Below are 24018 nucleotides of genomic sequence, written 5' to 3'. Positions count from 1 at the left end.
GTAGTTGATGAAACGAAGGGGCACACTTACGAAAATTGCATGTTGTACCGTTTCGGCCGTGGCACGGCCCAAAACGTTAAAACATTAAAGATGCAATTTTCGTAAGTGGGCCACTTCATTTCTGCAAACATATCATCATCATCATCAGCCTGGTTACGCCCACTGCAGGGCAAAGGCCTCTCCCATACTTCTCCAACTACCCCGGTCATGTACTAATTGTGGCCATGTTGTCCCTGCAAACTTCTTAATATCATCCGCCCACCTAACTTTCTGCCGCCCCCTGCTACGCTTCCCTTCTCTTGGAATTCAGTCCGTAACCCTTAATGACCATCGGTTATCTTCCCTCGTCATTACATGCCCTGCCCATTCCCCACTTCTTTTTCTTGATTTCAACTAAGATGTCATTAAACCGCGTTTGTTACCTCACCCAATCTGCTCTTTTCTTATCCCTTAACGTTACACCCATCATTCTTCTTTCCATAGCTCGTTGCGTCGTCCTCAATTTAAGCAGAACCCTTCTCGTCAGCCTCCAGGTTTCTGCCCCATACGTGAGTACTGGTAAGGCACAGCTGTTATACACTTTTCTCTTGAGGGATAGTGGCAACCTGCTGTTCATGATTTGAGAATGCCTGCAAACGCCCCCCAGCCCATTCTTATTCTTCTGGTTATTTCAGTCTCATGATCCGGATCCGTGGTCACTACCTGCCCTAAGTAGATGTATTCCCTTACCACTTCAAGTGCCTCACTACCTATCGTAAACTGCTGTTCTCTTCCGAGGCTGTTAAACATTACTTTAGTTTTCTGCAGATTAATTTTCAGACCCACCCTTCTGCTTTGCCTCTCCAGGTCAGTGAGCATGCATTGCAATTGGTCTCCTGAGTTACTAAGCAAGGCAATATCATAAGCAAATCGCAAGTTGCTAAGGTATTCTCCATCAACTTTTATCCCGAATTCTTCCCACTCCGTCTCTGAATACCGCCTCTAAACACGCTGTGAATAGCATCGGAGAATTCATATCTCCCTGTCTGACGCCTTTCTTTATTGGGATTTTGTTGCTTCCTTTATGGAGGACTACGGTGGCTGTGGAGCCGCTATAGATATCATTCAGTATTTTTACATATGGCTCGTGTACACCCCGATTCCGTAATGCATCCATGACTGCTGAGGTTTCGACTGAATCAAACGCTTTCTCGTAATCAATGAAAGCTATATATAAGGGTTGGTTATATTCCGCACATTCCTCTATCACCTGATTGATAGTGTGAATATGGTCTATTGCTGAGTAGCCTTTACGGAATCCTGCCTGGTCCTTTGGTTGGCGGAAGTCTAAGGTCTTCCTGATTCTATTTGCAATTACCTTATAAAATACTTTGTAGGCAACGGACAATAAGCTGATCGGTCTATAATTTTTCAAGTCTTTGGCGTCCCCTTTGTTATTGATTAGGATTATGTTAGCATTCTTCCAAGATTCCGGCACGCTCGAGGTCATGATGCATTGTATATATACGGTGGCCAGTCTTTCTAGAACAATGTTCCCACCATCCTTCAACAAATCTGCTGTTACCTGATCCTCCCCAGCTGCCTTCCCTCTTTGCATAGCTCCCAAGGCGTTCCTTACTTCTTCCGGCATTACTTGTGGGATTTCAAATTCCTCTAGACTATTCTCTCTCACATTATCGTCGTGGGTTCTACTGGTACTGTATAAATCTCTATAGGACTCCTCAGCCACTTGAACTATCTCATCCATATTAGTAACGATATTGCCGGCTTTGTCTCTTAACGCACACATCTGATTCTTGCCTATTCCTAGTTTCTTCTTCACTGCTTTTAGGCTTCCTCCGTTCCTGAGAGCATGTTCAATTCTATCCATGTTATACTTCCTTATGTCAGCTGTCTTACGCTTGTTGATTAACTTCGAAAGTTCTGCCAGTTCTATTCTAGCTGTAGGGTTAGAGGCTTTCATACATTGGCGTTTCTTGATCAGATCTTTCGTCTCCTGCGATACCTTACTGGTATCCTGTCTAGCGGAGATACCGCCGACTTCTATTGCACACTCCTTAATGATGCCCACAAGAATGTCGTTCATTGCTTCAACACTAAGGTCCTCTTCCTGAGTTAAAGCCGAATACCTGTTCTGTAGCTTGATCCGGAATTCCTCTAGTTTCCCTCTTACCGCTAACTCACCGATTGGCTTCTTATGTACCAGTTTCTTCCGTTGCCTCCTCAAGTCTAGGCTAATTCGAGTTATTACCATCCTATGGTCACTGCAGCGTACCTTGCCGAGCACGTCCACATCTTGTATGATGCCAGGGTTAGCGCAGAGTATGAATTCTATTTCATTTCTAGTCTCGCCATTTGGGCTCCTCCACGTCCACTTTCGGCTAACCCGCTTGCGGAAGAAGGTATTCATAATCCGCATATTATTCTCTTCTGCAAATTCTACTAATAACTCTCCCCTGCTATTCCTAGAGCCTATGCCATATTCCCCCACTGACTTGTCTCCAGCCTGCTTCTTGCCTACCTTGGCATTCAAGTCACCCATCAGTATAGTGTATTTTGTTTTGACTTTACCCATCGTCGATTCCACGTCTTCATAAAAGCTTTCGACTTCCTGGTCATCATGACTGGATGTAGGGGCGTAGACCTGTACTACCTTCAACTTGTACCTCTTATTAAGTTTCACAACAAGACCTGCCACTCTCTCGTTAATGCTATAGAATTCATGTATGCTACCAGCTATATCCTTATTAATCAGGAATTCGACTCGTAGTTCTCGTCTCTCCGCTAAGCCCCGGTAGCACAGTACGTGCCCGTTCTTTAGCACTGTATATGCTTCTTTTGTCCTCTTAACCTCACTGAGCCCTTTATATCCCATTTACTACCCTCTAATTTCTCCAATAACACTGCTAGACTCGCCTCATTAGATAACGTTCTAACGTTAAACGTTGCCAGGTTCAGATTCCAATGGCGGCCGGTCCGGAGCCAGGGATTCTTAGCACCCTCTGCTGCTTAACAGATCTGACCGCCGCCGTGGTCAGTTGCTTCGCGGCTGCTGGGGACTGAGGGCCGGGGTTTGATTGTTGTATTCATATGTTGTACTTGGTTGCGGCCAAGTAGTGCACCAGGGTGGCCAATCCTGCTCTGGTGAGAGAGTGCGTTACCGGTTCTGGTCACCGGGATCAGGCCGCACTCCAGGTCTGTTTATGCAATTTCCTCAACACACGGCTTTATTTCGGTGGAAAATTGCGCGGCACCGGGATTCGAACCACGGTCCTCTTGCACGCGAGGCGGATACTCTACCGCCACCGCAGGAGTTGCACGCCTCATTTAACCTACAGTGGTACCTTCTTTGATCAGTCAAGGTGGACCAATCTGAGCTCGGTTAAACTGCACAGATGGCACTCAACTGGAGAAACCTGGTATTTATGACCTGCACATGTGTGGCCATACATAGAGGAGATATTTTTAGGGTCCCTGTACAGTGATAAACTAAAAAAAAGAAATATTAAAAAGGGGGGAAGAAAAAAAAGGAAGGAAAACAAAAAAAGGAATAGAATAGGGGATTTGAACTCGTGATCCTTGGATGTTGCCTGGAGAGATAGCTCAGTCGGTTGGTCCGTGAGGCCCCAGGTTACATTGAAGCGCCATAGCTCCTGTCCAGAGCCTCGTACACTATGGTTTCCTTAATGTCTTGTGTCTAGTCCGGTGATCTTCAAGTAGCCCAGAGCAGCCCTTGTGGGTGTTGACTAACGCTCACACAATTTAATAAATATATATATATATATATATATATATATATATATATATATATATATATATATATATATATATATATATATATATATAAATTAGTGTAAGCATTTATGCGGACTTCATCTTCAAACTTGAACAGTTTGAGTTGTTTCCGTAGCCTGACATTGGGCGGAGATGAAACACCGCTAAGGCGATTGATGATACTATGGCAATAATAATCGGCGCGCTGGTGAGTGGAAAGCACTGAAAGGCGGTTTGGTGAAGTCAAGGAAGAAATCGGTGTAAGAGACGAAGCGTCCTCCGGGCGGCCAATTTGACAAGGTGATGTGATGTGCTCCGATGATGGTGGTAATGGGCATCGGGAAAGAGCATCGGCATCTTGGTGCTTCCGTCCGGACTTCTATATGACATTGAAATCATATGCTTGCAATCGGAGCATCCAGCGGCCAAGGCGCCCGGACAAGTTTTTGATCGTCGACAACCAACATAGGGCATGGTGGTCGGTCACAACCGTGAAATGTCGACCATGGAGGTATGGACGAAATTTCTGAATGGACCAGACAACAGCCAAACACTCTTGTTCGGTTATCGAGTACTTCTTTTCCGCGGAAGTGGGAGTGCGGCTTGCATATGCAACAATCTTTTCGGAAAATTCGTGGTCGCGCTGCAGCAGTACGGCACCAATTCCGTGACCGCTGGCGTCAGTATGCACTAATGTGGGCGCCTTGTCATCAAAATGACAAAGAACAGGTGGGGATGTTAGTGCGCGCTTGAGTTCTTGGAACGCGGCTTCACAATATATATATATATATATATATATATATATATATATATATATATATATATATATATATATATATATATATATATATATATATATATATATATTAGTTCGTCTGGGCAGCGAGGCGTATTATTGAATGATAGATTCGTGAGATGGGTGGGCTCCGTTAATTGCGATAGGGTGGCGTCATGCCTAGCAGACGCAACTTGCGCTTCCAGCAAGAGTGCGCATGCACTACTCTTGCTGAGCTCGTCGTTCGCGCCGTTATCAGGCACTGACCGGCCGGCAAGTCGACGCTGGCGCCGTACTGCGAATGTAAACTGTAGTGTTCTACGCAGATGTGTATGTTGCCTTTTCTACAGTGCGTTTTCGGCGCTCGCAGACGAATAATTGAGACGTAGAAAGTTTCGCTTTAAAATTTTGATTTTGTCGGCCACCCGCTTCTAGGCCCATCCGGCATCAGTGAGTAGAATGAAACTACAACAGCACTTCGTTCAAATGCGTGGCCGAAACCTCGAACCCTTCGTACTTGCTGCTACCCGCCGTGGTGGCTCAGTGGCTTTGGCGTTAAGCTACCAAGCCCGAGGGTGCGGGATCGAATCCCGGCCATGGCGGCCGCATTCAATGGGGGCGAAATGCAAGAACGCCCGTGTACCGTGGATTGTGTGGGCGTTAGTCAACATTCATAAGGGCTGCTCTGGGCGACTTGAAGATCACCGGACTAAACACAAGACATTAAGGAAACCATAGTGTTAGTGTATATACGCATCCCTTCTTCCCGTCCTTATCACCATCTTTCAGCACACTTTTCTGTCCCCTTTCCGCCTTTCCAATAAGTTATCTGTTTCCCTTAGGTGGCCAAAAGTTAAGCCGCAGTGGCCTACTACGGCTTGCCTCATTATCATATCGTGGTTTTGGCACCTAAAACCCCAGAATTTAATTTTATAGAACTTAGTACTGTGGCTAACCGCCATCTATTATTTCTAACCTGTCTCGTAGAACAGCGTAGTTTCAGGACTCTGTTCTCCGAGAGAACAGAGAGAATTAAGTCGGCCTTAAAGAAAAACTACATCTTACTCTGGCGCACAAAATTCTCCCTCAGTTCGTCTCCCCTCTCTTTATATATTTCATCGCTGCGACATGTGCACGACGGCGACGGCCGCTTTTACCAGCTCGAGACTCGGCTTACTTGATCCGTTCATCCCGCCAACAATGACGGCCGTCGTCGCCAGACGGTCTCCTCGCGAGATGCGCCACCGCTGCAGAGAACATTCCCCCCGCCAGCGCCTCGCTCACACTGCAGACATTTTAAGTCCCAGTAGCCGGCCTATACAGAACCATATTCTGAACCACCAAGCAGTGTCACTCGTAGAGTTGGCGTGCACATCGGGGTGTAAGCCACCGTATAGGTATCGAAATTGCATTGCGGGGAACGGCTTATATTGCAACGCTCCGGACTCCACCCAGCGGGAACCGAACCGGCGACCTCGTAGCACAACTCCTTTGCCGCTGAGCGACCGCGGCGGGTGATAGCGACAATAATAGCCCGTAAGCTAACCGTGACAGTCACAACCGAGCCGTTCACCATCAAGCCAGGGAATCTAGAGATAATTTAATAACATACAATGACATTACCAAACACTACTATTTAGGACGCAGGCAATTCCCATTGCCACATTCAAAACTGAACAGTGCTCAGGCAGTCTCACTGCGCTTATTGCAAACAGGTACATATCCCACACCGTACACCATTAATAAAATATATCCAGAGAGGAAGATTAAGATGGGCTGCAACGATTGTAATGGCATCATTGGAATCAGACATATGCTGGCGGGGTGTCCCGCGACTCTCCCCAACCTCGTTGAAGAATGGACACAATGGGAGGAAAGGATTCAAAGCCCATTGTTTCAGGACCAACTAAGGGCCGTCCAGAGGGCCCATGATGTCGCTGAAAGGCTTGGCCTGACAGTGCCAACGTGGGAGCGACCCGCCGTGAGTCGAGCCTCCTGACCTCATTACAATAAAAGTCCCCCCCCCCCCCACACACACACGGGACAAAAACCTCAACTTACTGCAGTGTTTCTGTGTACATTGAAGAAAAGGTGTACACCCTGCGCTGTACAAAATACTCCGTCAATTTGCGCAGAAACACCGAACGAGACACGTCCTTTCGTTACCACAGAAATTTGGTTTACTCCCGAAATGAACTTGATCCGTTAGCCGTCATAACATACAGTTCATTATTGGCGCTCTACAACAGTAATGGCACTGCACAATCTCGAGTGTGCGGTTTTCTCCAGTTACAGCGTCACGTTCATCGTCCTCTGAGAGAAAAATATAAGCCAATTGTTTTATAGTAGTCGACGAATGATGTGGAGCAAAACAGTATCTTCATAAAATGAAACTGCCACCGCCTTCAGCCCATTTCACCAAACCAGTCACATATACTTTCTTAGTGCACGTTCTGCACATATGTCGAGGCAGAACGTGTTCGGGAGTCTAGCGAAACGTAACATGTGATAATAGAGGGAAAACATGCAGATGTAAATACAAGGCGATGAGCAAAACGAAAGCAAGGTAAAAGCGGGGGCCAACGTTTCAACAAGTGGACTTGTAAAAAGGCCTTGAAAGAGACAAGTGCACTTGTCTAAACGTTGCATCCCGCTTTTACCTTGTACTCGTTTTCGTCATTTCGCAAGAGTGCCATTTCCAAAGTGTTTTGCAGGATTGTCACGCACAACGTTATAGAAACGTAACCTAATGCAACCCACTTCCGAACATCGGTCAAAATCGGGCGATAGGAGGAGGCAAGAATGTGAGAACAATTGTGTACATAATAACAGTAAGCAATCAATCACTCAGTCAATCGTTCATTTATTTAGCGTGTCGAGGAACAACACTAAGATATGAGTGCTGGCACGCGCATGTGCTAAAAGAAGTGCACGAGAATATAAGCAAAAAAATGAATAAAAAGAATTATAAAGAAAGGAGTGTACATACAACAAAACTTCTACACCGCTAGAGTATAACGGGCGAAAACCCTCTCCACATTTGCTAGAGCGCTTGCGGATATATTTCCAAAATGCCGCCAGTGGGTCAGAGGCACTTTTTTCAAGAATGCAGAATGTGAGTCCTGATCTAGGTTATAGAGGCGTTGGCAGAGAAAAAAAAAATGCGGAATTTTTCCCTCCAGTAATTAGGAATAGGACTTCTAAATTTTGGGTAAACGCGACCTTTATGCATCATTACAATTATGTTTCACACAAAAACCAGTGGGAATATTCAGAATGTTTAGGCCTGTACTGGGGAACGCATTTGCGCATACTGCTCAAGACAAGTTCCGTAAATTGAACTACTCAGTCGTCAATATTCGTTTTGTCTGAAAGCAGTCACCAATCGGTGGTGGACAAGAAATCATGTAAACCAACATACCCCACTTGAAAGCAAAAAGAGAAGATTCATTGATGCCACCGGAAGAGCTCTGCCTCAGGGCTGGCAAATAATAATAATAATAATAATAATAATAATAATAATAGTGAGACATAAACAATCTGTACAGATATATCTGCTAGGTTTGCCGGAGCCTTCCGTGGGTTTTTTATATGGCAGAAACCTCGCAGTCGGGGCACTGCTTTCTGTAACCTTATTGGAGACTGATTAAATGTACTTGAAGAAAGAGAAAAAACCTGTCACAGGTTCCTCAGGTAAACATGCCAAGTAAACAACACCTAATGTTCAGATGAAAACACGTAGCACACAACATTAATTCAAATTGAGTAAATATGGAACAAGATGTAAACAAAGTTACAACATATCAAGAACAAGGAAAATAAAGAAAAACGTGGAAACAGTGCGGATAACATAGTCTTACTTTATTTTAACAAATATCACTACAAAAAAAAAACAGTATACATGTGAAAGCGCCAATTTTATCATTGTCCTGAGGGCCTTCCTTAACCCCGACGAATTTTGCTGATCCACTACTGAACTCGGAAGGTTATTAATTAAACAGGTAGAGAATATAATACCTTCTTTGTCCTTTTTCATAACGAGTTCTTGTTCGAGGAACTACATATCTGGGATGTTAACGCAAAGCAACACTCTTATGTACAGTTTCGCGGAAATCATTGCTCCAGAAATGGCGCATAAATCTTGTCGAGCGAAATAAAGACTCAAAATCGGGAATTTGTAAATCTCGAAATAAGCTATCCGTGGTTTAGTTGTACGCAACTTTTTTGTGTGCTTTTTCATAGACTGCCAATTTTATATTTGCAAGGTCTGCTGCAATCTTAAAAAAAAACAGCAAATGCCGAACCTTATATATGAGTAACGCAAAGCGTGCACTTTTAGGTGCAGAACTGCCTACACGGTAAAGTAGACGAGTAGCACTACGTAGCCGCGCACAAATTCAAGTCATCTGAATATTCCAAGATAGGTCTGTCTCAAGATAGACACCAAGGAAATGGACACTGTTCGCTCATTGTAGTGGGGCACAGACACAGTCCAAGCAATCAGAACCGTGAAGGAAGACAGGTTGGCTTGATACAAGAGCCATTAACGAATTTCTGAAACAGACTAAGCGCCTTTTCAGAGCACTGACTGTTATACATTATTTTTTGGAACCAGTTCATCACACTTTTTATGTGGCTTTGAAGAAAAGCGACAGCTGCTTCATGTACTTAGAAACAAGTTGCCTGTTCCCAGTCACAAACGTACAAATAAAAAGGAGCGGTGACAAAATTGGACCCTGTGGAACCCCTGTGATAAGATGCCTCAAAGAACTCTTTATGTCACCAATACATACAATATGAGACCGATTTATCGAGTAGTTTTGTAAATGTTTGGAAATGTGCCCCAAACCCATAATTTCGAAGTTAGCACATATTTTACTGTGGCTTACCGAATCGAACGCCTATTGTTAGGGTTGGCGTCTGACACCACGTGGCAACAGGTCATTCCCCTTCACCTTCTCTTGGCCGGACCCCACGGCGCCGGAGAGGTCATTGGCCCTACCCCCTGAGCCGGAGCCCACGGGGCCCTCTCTCCGTGCCTGTCACGTGTCCTCGACGGAAGCAAGATCCCGCCCACACTTGTGGAGAGCTATTTAAGGGGCTCCGAAATGTACTTTGAGAGACTTCATACTAGAGACTTCTTACTTCGGACTTCATACTTGATACTTCTTACTTCATGCTCTTCTTATTTTATTTCAACTACCTTTGAATAAACAGTGCAAGTTTCGCACTAGCAAATCGTCTCGCCCCTGCTTGGTCGCCATAATCTACCGGATGCCTGCAGCCCGCCGACAACGCCACGCTACCCAATAAGTAATGTCGGTCGAGCTTCGTTAGGCAGGCGCTGCTACTTCTCGGCAGCAGTACGGTACGCTACCCTGGAGTACGCAACAAACTGGCTGGCAGCGATTGGGATACGGAATCCTGGAGACCCCAACTTGGACGACAACTACGAGATCGTAGCCTCTTCGTCCTGGCAACAACGTTCGGAAAGAAGGTGTCCGGATCATGACTGCATGTGGTGAGTGCACGGCTTTTCTTCACTGAGATATCACTTGGCTTTTACGTATATTTTGGAAAATACATAGCAGTGATTTTTCTTTAATCCGTTGACGGAAGTTTGAGTACGTCAAGGTTGTATAGAGTGAAGGTTTAGCAGCACTAAGGGCAGCCATGAACTTGAAGGCACTAAAGAAGCCGGAATTGTTGAGCTTGGCCAAAGAGTTGGGCCTCCAAATTGCCGAATCAAAGAGAAAGCCGGAGATCATTGAGGCGATCGAAGCGACCGGGGCAGACGACGAGGAACTGACGGAATGCCTCGAGGGCATTAAAGAAAAAGAAGAAGAGCGTAAGCGCCTCGAGAAAGAGGAAAATGAAGAGCGTAAGCGCCTAGAGGAAAAAGAAGAGCGTAAGCGCCTAGAGGAAAAAGAAGAGCGCGAGCGCGCCGCGCGTGAGGCCAAAGAAGAGCGCGACCGTGTTGCACGCGACGCCCTCGAAATGAAGCGCCTAGAGATTGAGCTTCTGAAAGCACAAAATAGCGAAAGACCTAGCACAGAGGCACGTGAAAGCGAGCGCAGAATGACAGACTTGATGGCACCCTACGCAGTAGGAGGGGACATAGGTCTTTTTCTGGTGCAGTTTGAGCGCACGTGTGAGAAGGCAAAATTCGCGAGAAACACGTGGCCGCAACGCTTGCTTACGTTACTGCCACGTGAGGTAGCTGATATTATCGCCCGCATGGGGAAAGAAGAAGCAGAGGACTTCGATGAAGTCAAAGCAAATCTGCTTAAAAAGTATAGATTATCAGCTGAAGCATTCAGGCGAAAGTTTAGGGAAGTCGAGAAGACCAAAAGTGAGTCATATTCAGATTTTGCATACACCTGGGAGGTAAACCTGAAGGAATGGCTCAGAGAAGAAGGTGCACTCGGCGATGCCGAAAAGACAATGCAGTGCGTTGCCTTAGAACAGTTCTACCGCCGGCTGCCAGTAAACATCAAGCATTGGGTTCAGGATAGGCCAGGCGTAGACACTATCACGAGAGCGGCCAATCTCGCTGAGGAGTACGTAACTCGCCGTGCGGACGAAGGCAGCGAAGCTCCTAAGGAGGAGATGAATAAATGCAGACCCGACAAGCCAAAACGATGGTCAAAGTCGAGTCGGTATAAAACAAAGGAAAGATCAGATTCAGGGAAAAGTAGTGACGAGGACAGCGAAGGAGAAAAGGAGTCACCCGAACAGAGGGCAGAAAAGCAAAAGAAAAAGGCTTTCGAGGCCAAGAAACCAGTAGTTTGCTACAACTGCCGGCAAACGGGGCATATCTCCGTGGGATGAAGAAATACCAAACTAGTCTTGATGTCACTAACTAGTAACGCAGAAAATCTGAACTTGCTAGAACCGTACATTCGAGACCTCGTGGTAAACGGCAAACCCTGTAGAGTGCTTCGCGACTCAGCAGCCGCAATGGACGTAGTGCACCCGTCGTACGTAGAGGAAGGCCAGTTCACGGGGGAATGTGCTTCGATAAGGCAAGCCGTAGAGGCCTCCAGTGTTTGTCTCCCGGTGGCCAAAATTCGTATTGAAGGCCCTTTCGGAGTACCTGACACTGAAGCCACCATCTCGGCACATCTTCCGCCGCAGTATCCGTATTTGTTTTCTAACAAATCAGAGGATTTGCTACGACGCAAGGGAATCGGGTTTAGTGAGGGAACAGTGCAAGCCCTAACTCGTTCCAAGGCAAAGGAGCTCGCGGCTAAAGCAGTGGATGAAAGTCCAGTGGTGAAAGAAACCGGTTTGACAGCTGATTGGTCAACTAGCACTGAACAGGATAGCCCTATAGGGGATGAGGCGGAAAGTACGCCAGCTAATGAAAAAACCAGGAAAGCAACGGAGCTTGAAATGTCGCGAGAGGCAGAATGTAGGAGAAAGTTGTTAAACGTAAGCCCTGCCACAATGATTGCCGAGCAGGAAATGCGTAAAGCACAAAACAATGCTGGGCATTACTATGACAGGACGGCTCGCACGCTACGCTTTGAAGTGGGGGAAAAGGTAATGATCCTGAAACCCTCGTTGAAAAACAAACTAGAGGTTCAATGGGAAGGGCCGGTTGACATAATTCAGAAGTTATCTGAAACAAACTACGTAATCACGGTACCGGGAAAACGAAGGACACCACAAGTGTACCATAGCAATCTACTTAAACCCTACAGGCAGCGGGAAGCCATTGTGAACATGTCCCTTAACCAACCTGAGGAAATGCCTGTCGACTTTCCAGAATTACCAGAGACAAAAGACATTGACGAGACCATTGATAAGTTAGTAGAACAGGCGGAGTTGAATCCCATTCAGAGGGCCGAACTGAGGGAACTCGTGTTTGAATTTAAAGACGTATTTTCAGACACACCGGGCAGGACGACTGCGATCGTTCACGATATCGATTTAACCTCGTCGGACCCTGTTCGTTCGAAAGTTTATCGCGTTTCGCCTCGTCAACGTGAAGTCATGACAGCTGAAATAAACAAGATGTTAGAGCTAGGTGTAATCGAGCCGGGAGAGAGTGATTATACCTCACCTCTTATCTTGGTTGAGGTCCCAGGAAAAGAGCCGCGGCCATGTATCGACTACCGCAGGCTCAATTTAATCACGAAGGACCAGACTTATCCAATACCGCATATCAAGGAAAGGCTTGAGAAAGTGAGCAGTGCTAATTTCATCTCTACGCTCGATTTAGTCAGAGGGTATTGGCAGGTTCCGTTGACCGAGAGGGCCAGCAAACTTACAGCGTTTATTTCCCCGATGGGAACCTTTCGTCCGAAAGTCCTGAGTTTTGGATTGAAGAATGCGCCATATTGCTTCTCTAGCCTTATGGACCAGGTGCTACGAGGAATGGAGGACTTTGCACTTCCCTATATCGATGACATAGCTATCTTTTCTTCATCATGGGCGGACCATATGCAACGCCTGCGAACCGTGTTGTGTCGGCTACGAGAGGCCAACTTAACTGTTAAGGCTCCCAAATGCCAATTAGGGCGCGCGGAGGTAGCTTATCTAGGTCATGTAATAGGGCAAGGCCATCGTCGGCCCTTCCGAAGTTAAACTGGTCGCGATAGACAACTTCCCGCAACCACGCACCAAGCGGGACATCAGATCATTCCTTGGCTTGGCGGGTTATTACCAAAAATATATTCCGCGGTATTCCGAGATTGCGAGTCCTTTAACGGATGCTCTCAGAAAAACAGAACCACAAACGGTAAGGTGGGATGACGCAAAACAAAAGGCTTTTAGTATGCTGAAGAACGCACTAACGAGTCAGCCAGTGTTGAACGCGCCCGACTACTCTAAGCCATTCATTCTTCAGTGTGAATCCAGTGACAGGGGCATGGGGGTGGTGCTCTGTCAAAAGAAAGATGACGAGAACGAACATCCTGTACTGTACGCCAGTAGAAAGCTTCCAGTTCGTGAGGACGCATACAGTGCATCAGAAAAGGAATGCGCCTGCGTAGTTTGGGCGGTACAGAAGCTAGCTTGCTATATCGCTGGCTCAAGATTCACCATAGAGACTGACCACTGTCCCCTCACATGGCTGCAGTCCATGTCTACGAAAAACGGTCGTCTTTTGCGCTGGAGCTTGGCTCTTCAACAGTACACCTTCGATATTCGCTACAAGAAGGGTAAGCTTAACGGCAATGCCGACGGTTTAAGTCGTTGCCCCTAGAGTATCGAAAGCCTCCATGTTCATCCGGGTTTCCATGGCATTTTGTTTCGTGCATTCATATGTTTTCCGAAGTGAAGCCGATTTTTAGCTGATTTTAATAACCACGTCTTAACGCTTTCAAGAAATGGCTGTTTTTAGTGTTAAGGGGGGAGTACGCGCGTAGGAAATGGGAAAGGTGTAGCGGGTTTTCTTTTTTTGTTAAAACCCGGGTGTTTCTTGGGGGAGGGTGGCCTTGTGATCGCTGTTTTGTGGTTGTCGGTCCGGCACTATTCTGGGGCGATTGCTTGCCCACGCAGGAGACGAAAAGTTGCGAGACCTGCTTGCAAAGACCAATTTCACCGGACCGGACCAAGGAGAAAAGTCACAGGAGCGCCACGAGGACGGATGACCATTCCCCGGAATCTACCTGCTACGAACGAAGGGTTCGTGACCTCTACGGGGAATCCTGATACCGAAACACCGATCCCTCGTACAGCGGCTGCTGGCCCCTACACGTCGGCATCTTCCTACCCCGCCGGAGATGCTGTTAGGGTTGGCGTCTGACATCACGTGGCGACAGGTGATTCCCTTTCCGCTTCCCTTGGCCGGACCCCACGGCGCCGGAGAGGTCATTCACCCTACCCCTGAGCCGGAGCCCACGGGGCCCTCTCTCTCTGTGCCTGTCACGTGTCCTCGACGGAAGCAAGATCCCGCCCACACTTGTAGAGAGCTATTTAAGGGGCTCCGAAATGTACTTTGAGAGACTTCATATACTAGAGACTTCTTACTTCGGACTTCATACTTGATACTTCTTACTTCATGCTTTTCTTATTTTATTTCAACTACCTTTGAATAAACAGTGCAAGTTTCGCACTAGCAAATCGTCTCGCTCCTGCTTGGTCGCCATGATCAACCGGATGCCTGCAGCCCGCCGACAACGCCACGCTACCCAATAAGTAATGTCGGTCGAGCTTCGTTGGGCAGGCGCCGCTACTTCTCGGCAGCAGTACGGTACGCTACCCTGGAGTACGCAACAGTATAGACGCATCTCAAGAAGCCCACAGGCTACCTGGTTATGTTCAAATGTTTCATGTAGAAGATCCAACAGTTTTTAGAAAAGCGCATGCGTTTCTTCCCCCAGACACAAAGCCACGCATACTGGGAAGAGGATAAGATGTTGTATTTTAAAACGAACACCCTCAATCGTTTCAAACACGTGTCTTTCCAAGAGTTGCGCTAAGAAAGGAAGAGCAGAGATGGGGCGATAGCTCTGTCTTCGACGCATTTCCACCTTTAAATATTGTTACGGGGAGTATTTAATCGATAGTAAAGGGCTTGGATAGTCTCGGCTAGTCACTTGGCTAGGCGCACTTGGTTAGTCAAGACTGCACCGGGCACATAGGTTATAGCAGGTCTTTCAGTCCGACAGGAGAGGCTCTGACCCAGCCCCACTACGTCTTTGTCTTCGCCACTGTTCGTCACATTATCCCCGGCCGGTGAAGCACCGTCCCGGTGTTGGTTGTGGTCATAATGGGTTATCACAGTTGTAACGCTTGAGGCGGGAAACATGTACGATGCCACTTCATGGTGTGGCCGTCGATGAAGTGGATGCCATGGATGCCATGGGTGCCACAGGTGACAAGAGCCACCTGGCGCAGCACGCGGTAAGGCCCGACGTACCGCGACATTAACTTTTCACAGAGGCCGACACGATGAGATGGGAGCCAGAGAAGGACGAGAGAGCCCGGTGGAAAAGCAGTATCCCGGTGTCGACGATCGCAAATGGACTTTTGTGCGGTCTGCGATGACGAGAGCCGAGCGCGGGCTACTCCGCGCGCGACGAGCGCACGCGTGATGGCGTCTCGCTCGTAGGAAGTCGTGCACCTGGAAGGCGGATCAGGAGAGAGCAAGGTGTCAAAAAGTAATAAGGGATGGCAGCCAAAGAGAAGACAGAAGGGTGAGTAGCCGGCAGTGTCATGACGCGATGAGTTGTATGTAAATTTGACGAACGGAAGGGCAACGTCCCGATCATGGTGATCATCAGAAACGTACGTGGAAGGCATGTCGGTCAGTGTACGGTTAAGGCGTTCGGACAGGCCGTTGGTTTGAGGGTGATATGAGGTGGTAAAGTTGTGATGAGTTGCACATGATCGAAGTAGATCGTCAACCACTCGAGACAGGAAGTAGCGACTGCGATCTGTGATTAGGTGACGTGGAGCACCATGTTGAAGGATGACGTAGTACAGTAGGAAGTCGGCTACGTCCGTGGCGCAGCTGGTTGGCAACGCTCGAGGAAGTACATATCGCGTGGTATAATCTGTAGCAACTGCAATCCATTTGTTGCCTTTCGTGGAAATTGGAAAGGACCGAGCAAGTCCAGGCCTACTCGATAAAACGACTCGGTTGGATCGTCAATTGGCTGAATGAGACCAGCAGGTTGAGTCGCAGGTCTCTTGCTTCGCTGACACAGGTCACAAGATGTTACGTAGAGGCGAACGGAACTATAAAGGCCCTTCCAGAAAAAACGTCGTCGACGAGAACACCAAGCGAATTGCGCCTTGAAGTAAGGGTCAAAAGAGGTATTTCAGTCGTCAATGCAGCCTCACCTCCCGGAGCTGCACTGGCTAGCTTACCTGGTAGTGGCCAGAGTAAGCGGTGGAGGGAGAGCGACGGCGTTGAAGGGAGCGCGACTGACGACTCTGACGTGACCGTGATCGGCTAGACCAGCGTCCTGGAGCGGCATTATCGGCGTACGTCGGTGAGGAGCGCGAAGATAGACGGTGTGGTTCACGAGCCGGAAGGTGGTCGCCGATATGTGCCTGAAGACGGGCCACGATCTTGGCGGCGGTCAGCGGGGAAGCTTGGTCGGTAATACGGACGACTGCGGCCGTGGCGTGATATGTGGCCGACGCCAGATTTGAGTCAGCGCTTTCAGCAAGATTTTGTGGCGAATGGACGTGCTTTTCGGGGCTCCATGGCGGCGACGAAATAAGTTTTTGTGCATGCTGTGAGCTTGCTTCTCTTTCTGATTTGCTGATTTCTTTTGCCTTTAAATAGTTATTGGGTGCTGTTGTTTTTTGTCTCGTATTTCGTGTACGCGGGTGTGTTTCGTGTACATTTGGTTTTGCAGGATGGTTAGAGCGTCCTTTCGCGCCACGTGCTTCAACACGTGCAGCCGGGTGGGACGTTGAATGTTTGTAGCCTTTAAACGGTAGCTTGGAGATGGCAAGACTAATAGCTATTAGTGGTTTTCCTGTGTGTGTTTTGATAGGAAAGTGAGAGCGTGGCCGCGTGTTTGAGCGCGTGCAAGAGCGTGTCATACCTTGGGTCTCTGCGGCATTGATTGCTTTTGAAACAGTGGTGATAGTTGCTTTGCGACATCTTGAGGACTTGCATCCTGTGCGTATCGGTTTTGCTAAAAGGCATGTGCTCTGCATTATTATAGTATTATAGTGTTATAGTATTTGCATCAGAAAAAGCCGTGCAATACATGGCAAGAAAGCCGGGAAAGCAGGCAGTGCGCGAGGGGTCCCTCAAGGCAGATGAGGAGACGGATGAAAATGGGGAGGGAATCGAGTCAACCGGTACACACTGTGACGTCTATATTAGGCTGCAGAAAATGCAGGCTTTCTAGGAAGAGCTTGTCAAACAGGTGGAAGAGCTCAAAAATGAGCAAAATATGGAGCGTGATGCACGGACGGTAGTTGAAAAACGACTTGAAGCAGCCGAGGAAAAGCTTAACAGGGCCGCCATTATGAACGAGAATGTGCGTGACAATGGAACGCAGTCCCCCGAGGTGACAGGAGAGGGAATGCTAGCAAAGTACGTGGAATGCGTACAACGTGGTGAAGGATGGATGGATGGATGTTATGAGCGTCCCCTTTGGAACGGGGCGGTGGGTTGCGCCACCAAGGTCTTGCAATTACACTGCCTAATGTCCTACCCAGGTTAAACAAAAAAAAAACACTATGAACTCCCACAACCAAATTTTCTGATCCCTTATTGCGCACTGTGCTTCTATACGTCTCCGTTTTTTGTCGTTTCCCTACTTTTATTCCACCAATCCTCCAATCGCCTCTTACTAATCCCTATTGCGGGCATGTTTACTTTTCCACTGCTCTCGCTAAACCCAACAAGCTCTTCAAGAAGGCCAGTGGTGCCTAAATCGACTGCTGGGTAGACGTCTTCACATTTTAATAAAACATGCTCCATAGTTTCTCTAGCTTTACCACAGCAAGCACATGCTTCTTCATCCTTACATCTCGCTTTATAGGTGCGTGTTCTAAGGCATGCCGATCTCGCTTCGAAAATAATGAGCTTCCTTTTGAGTTATCATAAATTGTTTCTTTCCTGATTTCGTTTTTTCCTCTTAAGTAGTTACTCATGGCATGTTTATTTTACATTGCCGCCACCCATGAAATTATGTCGGCCTCTGTGACTTTCCGCTTGACGTTCTTTGTTGCTGTGTTACCCATCCTACAGGCCGCATACTTGCTGGGAAGCTTCCCAGTTCTTTTCCTCCACTGCGAATCAATGTTTTTCCTGTACAGATACCTCAACACTCTCCCAGTCCATTCACTTTCGTCTATATTCCTCAGTCGTTCTTCATCCTTTCCCATTCAACGCAAACGGTATTTTATAGGTAAATCTCTCCCAAAAGCTGTAGACAACCGTCGCCTAAGCCTTCCCCTTCCAGAATAAAGAGTTTTAGATTAGGGGACACAAGCGGCTTGCGTACGCAAAAACTAAAGGCGACAGTACTGCGCATGCGCAGACCCCTACTTCCTGGTCTGCGCATGCGCAGTACCATCGCCTCTAGCTCCTGCACATGCAAGCCGCTTGCGTCCCCTAATCTAAAACTCTCTAATATCCAACAACTACTTAGCGCTGCCACTGCATCGTCTAGTGGTGCGTTGCGAACATCAGTAGGAGGCGTCAATTAATTTTTTTCATTCCATTAACGATTAATCATTCAACGTTTTAGCCTTTAATCGATTAATCGCTTTTGATGCAGGGTTTTTTTTTATCAATTAATTTATTAATCGAGTTTTTTTGCCGGGCACATTAAGAAGGTTGACGCACAGTTATCCACTTGTGTAAGAACCTATTTTAATCTGTGACGGAGCACACACCACCACTTGTCCTGGACTTTGTCCGATACCAGTCAACGAATCCTGGAAGGTCGCTTATCGCCTATACGTTGGCCTATACAGCCTACAAATAGAGCGGAATCTGTCTGCCTCTGGGGCGTAGTACCGACACGGCTATGACTGCGTCGCTCACGCGAACACACTTCTTTACGCAGGTCAGTCAGAACGCAACGTGCGTTGCTCATTCTATTCTAAGAGCTCGTGCTTGTCGCTATCGACCTGTGATTTTATGGCGCAATCGGTTCAAGTTGCTGCGCCGTTTCGCATTTTATTTTTTCTTGTTACTTGTATGTGGTGACGTCGAGATGAACCCAGGCCCCGACGATACTGTTCTTAAACAGCTGTTAAACTGAGCAGCCGAATAGCTCCACTGACACTCATCCATGATACTCACTGTCGGGTGAGCATGAAGCTAGCGCGATCGCAGGTCGATAACGACGGTCGCGTGATGCTCGGCCAACGGTGAAGCGCAAGCAGTCACGTCACTCATAAATGAGTCACGGTTGGGCTTTTCAGTTCCGTTGTTGTGTGTGTGTCAACAGCGTCAAGCGTTGACTCGATGTTACGTTAGTGTGAGCTTACCCGTATCTTGAGCGTAGGATATACAGCAGCTTATTAAGTTGGGCCTACTAACCCAAGTGTTTAATATTTGAGAAACAACGGCTCTGCACAGTTTCTGATAACTATATGGTATATATTAGCGTCCATAATAAAAAGCTCTTATTTCATTGACTGATAGGACATCATGATAAGTGCAGTTTTCCCGCAATTGCCTAAAAAAAGATAAAGAGAAAAAATAGACTGAGAGAGGAGAAAAGAAAAACAACGGGTGAATTGCGTCATACAGTTTTTTCGGGGTGCGACCGCTTGCCCTCACGTGATTAGTCAGAATGGCGCTTTCGTCAGCGAAAGCGCCATTCTGAAAAATCATTCCTGCGCGAGCGAACGGTTCGCTTTCCGACCCCTTTAAGGTCGCACCCTATAGCTCTCACGCTGAAAACTGGTGCGCCTAAGGTGCCCAGATAAGGTACTTAGGTGCACCTGATCTGTGGCGCAGTCTTTAAAGAGAAGCAGAAACACCGACTAAGGATGTGGCGCGTTCCTGGGATCCATTGAAACCCATGTGCGTTTTTCTACCGTGGCCTAAGCTGCAGCTCCTTCTGTGCGACATCGGCAGAAGGTTTCAAAATTCAAAATGCATGGCCGCATTTACGTTGGTATTTTATAATCGGTGTTTCGCTTCGCTAGAGTCGAGAGTTGGGTCAGTTGATATACGACTGAAAGGTGAGAACCAACGAAAAACAACGCACAGAAGCAAGACGACGGCGGGACGAGATCGTATTTAATTTCTAAAAATTTTCATCCTGGAACAGCAGCGATTGGTTCTCTGATCGCCAGTACTAGAAATACCGGAAGTAGACGGTATATGCTTCACTGGGACGGGCGCAGCAGCGCTGTCTGTCCAGTCGACGCCTTGCCAGAGGGTAACGGTGCCAGTCTCAATCGCTATATATAATAGCTGTATCAGCTGCCATATGTACGTAAGATGATGATAGGCACACATTTACAGCGACATCACCCTGCCCGCGTACAGGATCAAGTCAGACGTTCTCTCCGTGATGACGAAGTGGAAAGGCTTGTTAACGACGATGGTCACGTGGTCTCCCGCGAACGAAGTGCGTTCGGCGCTCACGACAGGCCAGTGTCCCTCGTCCACCGAGATGTGCGCGTCCTGCCGCAGCTGACGAAACAGAAGCTGCTCACTCTCGTAGTTGGCACTCGCCAGCTCATTCGTGATTTCGGCCATGTCTATCGAAGTGGACAAGTGGAACTTGGGCATGTGGAGCGTGACCAGTGTTCCCACGGTGCCGTGAACGAATCCTCTCACTGCGTCTGGAGTGAGCCTCACGAGGCCAGACGATGAGGACCGCTGCACGATTAGCACCATGCAGAGCGCGCCGTCAGCGTAGGGCAGGCACACGACGTGCGCTTCGAGGCCAGGGTAGGAAGAGTAGGGCAGCACGCAAGTCTTGCGCATCACTTGCACTGTGACCTGAAGCGAAAATAAACTATGGTCAGAACACAGCAGAAGATTTAGCGACTGACAACTTTTCATCTTCGCATTGGAGAACAAAACGCACAGCAGAACTGCGGGCCAACTGAAGGACGACGAGATGGAGTCTGTTACCAATGCCCCGTACAAGGCCTGGAAGCTCGGAGCCATGGCGTCACGCTAGTAGGCTGAAAAGTTAATAAGCAAGCAGCAATGCTTACGGTTTTCACGTTCACGCTTATCGTCACTTCGCGCTGTGTGAAAGAAAAACCGACCTGTTAGCATATATACTGTCACTGCTGCTCCAAGCTTGCACCAATATGCTCAGCGCTGTTACTGTCCCCGTGCCTTAGTTGTTAAACTCTCGCGTAACGCTGTAACAGCGCTTCATCATATAGCGCCCGTACTGAACGCGCGGTCGGCGCTGGCGCACATAGAAGGGCAGACGTGAGGGAAAATCAACGATAAGACGAAGGGAAGTGTCTTGCTATTTGAAGCTCGAGCTAGTTGCCTAAGGACAGAAACATACCGGAGCAAATATTCGCAACAAGTTGAGGCATGTGTGTGCTCCAGCAAAAATCTGGAGACCACTCAGCACATCCTAATGGAATGCGAAGCAATGCGCCCAGCGAGACCCGTATAGTGACGCACATCTTCTAGAAGCGCTTGGATTTAAAGTGGACGGAAGCATCAACCGGTCAGCAGTCGAGATAAGCAAGAGACGTTTAAAATATGGGAGGGAAAAAACGCAGTGGAGACATTAATACGACGGGATCCGTTACGGGCTAGATAACGCTACAAGGTATCTTAAGTTTTGAGGAAGAGTAAAAATATTAAAGAGATCTATACAAACATGCTAAAATGAAAAGCACGTATAGCATACCTGAGTAACTCAAGAACTCTAGGTAACTATTTGTCACCGCCCCGTTGCAAAGGTGGTGCCAACAAATCATCATGATCATCATCGGGCATCGGAACCAGTGTTGCCAACTACTAGTAAGAATACCCGCAAGTCGAGGCTCCAAAAAACTATAAACCCCGCCCTACGAGAACACATTAACTGATAAAAACTCTTTAAATCCAGACGAGAATTAAAATCTCGTTGAAGATACGCCTTACTGCGTCTACGTAAATCACAGTAGAAAGAAATTACACGTGACAGAAAAGTATGTTTCTTTTCGTTCATAATGGAACAAAAACTATAATTAATAAATAATAGTAAGCATGTAGAGGATAATTGTATGGCCACATTGAACTGTTTAACTGCTTATTGTATTAGGTATACATGACTGCACGGCAGAAACCCCACGAGCGCGCCTGTTTCCCTCGGCAGCGTCTGGTCTGCTCTCCGCGTCGGCGTATAATATGATCCACTGTTTATTATTGCGATAACAATTATATGGGCACGCGAGGCGCATTTATGCCGTCGCCGTCACCGTGAGGTTCCGTATAAAATCCGAGGGCGATAAAACATCGCCGCGCGCCGTATGCTGTATGTGCAAGTGAAAGCTTGCGAGAGTTACCCGGCGAAGGCGGCTCACCCTCGCTAGGTTTATCGCAAGGGCCGGAAGCGGTGCCCTCTCCTGTCGCGCGCGAGCATCCATGCGCGCAAGGCACGGGGTTGAGGCGAGGGAGGGAGGGAGGAAAAGTTCTTTCCCAGCGGCTGCTGCTTGAGGCCGATCCACACGACGGACCAAATCGCTCTTTTGGACCGCGGTCCGCGCATCACGTGATAGGACGTCACCAGTTCGTGCGTACCGCCGTTGGCCCGCGCAAGACCACGGCCCTCGCGGTCCAACAAATCGCCGAGGCTTTTCCGGCTTCCGTTTTGGCGGCGGACCGCATGCAAACCGCAGCGATTTTGGCTTAGCCAACGAATGTTGTCCGGCAACAGAGTGTCTTCAGCCAAATCCAATCTAGTTTTCGGCTCAGCAAAAGCCAGTCGTTTCATGTCCACCGTTCCACCTACACGTGCGTGCAGCAGATATATGTTTTTAAACACCGTGTCCTCTTGGAGTGACGAGGAGGTTTATTTTTTCATATTGTATACCTCGTTGAGCAGTTCCCGGCTTTGTGGGACTCGAGCCGGAATGATAACAATGATAACACTCTGGCCGAGAGTGTAGCTGGTTGGTCTGCTCTGCCGTCTGCTATGGCGGTCCGCCGTGTAGATGTGCTCTGCGCCGGACCGCGGCGGGCCGTGACGTCGCATCACGTGACCGAGCGGCCCGCGGACTTGGTCCGTCGTGTGGATCGGCCTTTACGACGCTGCCGTGCAGGCGCCGTATTTTGAAAGTGATCTGCGACGTGGCCAAAGTGCACGCCCGCGCGGACCTCATCTTCAAAGCGATCTGCGATGTTTTCAGAGTGCGCGTAGTGCCGGTAGCTTGGTATGCGCTGTGCTTTCGATGTTTCGTTCGTTCGCGTTGAAATGAGAGATGCACGAAAAGATGCTGCTGCTGCCGCAATTTCTTCCCTCCAGCATTTTGACAGTGTTATGTTTGTGCCCTGGGATTTGCCTGACGGCAGGCCAGTGCTGTGGTGTGTCGACCATGGAGGCAGCATTCGGCCCCGCATGGTGCCCGCTTCGGGCACACGACGACTACGTGCACGGCTCGGATTTCCTCGCGGCTGCACGGCGTCTAAGACGGAAGCGGCCGCCGGCTCACGGATTGCTATTTGGCCCCTCCTCGTGCCGGCAGCAAGGCAGCCCCCCCCCCCCTCCTTTGTACGATGACGCCCTGGAGCAACCCTTTTACCGACCACCCACAAGAGGACTATGTTTCGACACCGTGCCTTGCAGTTGGCTCCCTTTGTCCTATGCCGGGCCATTGAACTTGCCCGGCGCACCATTCCGACCGACCGCCAGATTGGCCTGACGACGCAGCGCGGTGCCCGGAGGCGCCGGCCACTGAAAGCGGCGTTGGGTTCACGGAGGCTGGCCGGACCCTCTCTCTCTCTCGACCTTGTTCGTCTTTAGGGACTGTCTGGGGAATCTGGGGACGGGAAAGTGTTATTTAAGTAGCTTGCAGCTGCTCTGCTGCTCTCCTGATAACCACGCCAACTTGTACACATT

At 48.2% G+C, this 24018-nt stretch overlaps 1 protein-coding gene across 3 annotated transcripts in view; it reads right to left on the bottom strand.

Annotated features, from left to right (window-relative positions):
- Window positions 1-19969: 19969 nt before the first annotated feature.
- Window positions 19970-24018, bottom strand: part of LOC142585962 (plasminogen activator inhibitor 1-like) — a 48798-nt gene continuing 44749 nt past the window's right edge. For all 3 annotated transcript variants that reach the window (XM_075697099.1, XM_075697097.1, XM_075697098.1), the window contains one exon: window positions 19970-20942. In XM_075697099.1, coding sequence (XP_075553214.1) covers window positions 20454-20942 — 489 coding nt within the window. In that variant the 3' untranslated portion in view covers window positions 19970-20453. The remainder of the gene's footprint in view (window positions 20943-24018) is intronic.

The sequence above is a fragment of the Dermacentor variabilis genome, chromosome 6, assembly GCF_050947875.1.
Source record: "Dermacentor variabilis isolate Ectoservices chromosome 6, ASM5094787v1, whole genome shotgun sequence".
NCBI lineage: Eukaryota > Metazoa > Arthropoda > Arachnida > Ixodida > Ixodidae > Dermacentor > Dermacentor variabilis.
This window is presented reverse-complemented; position numbering and strand designations above follow the sequence as displayed.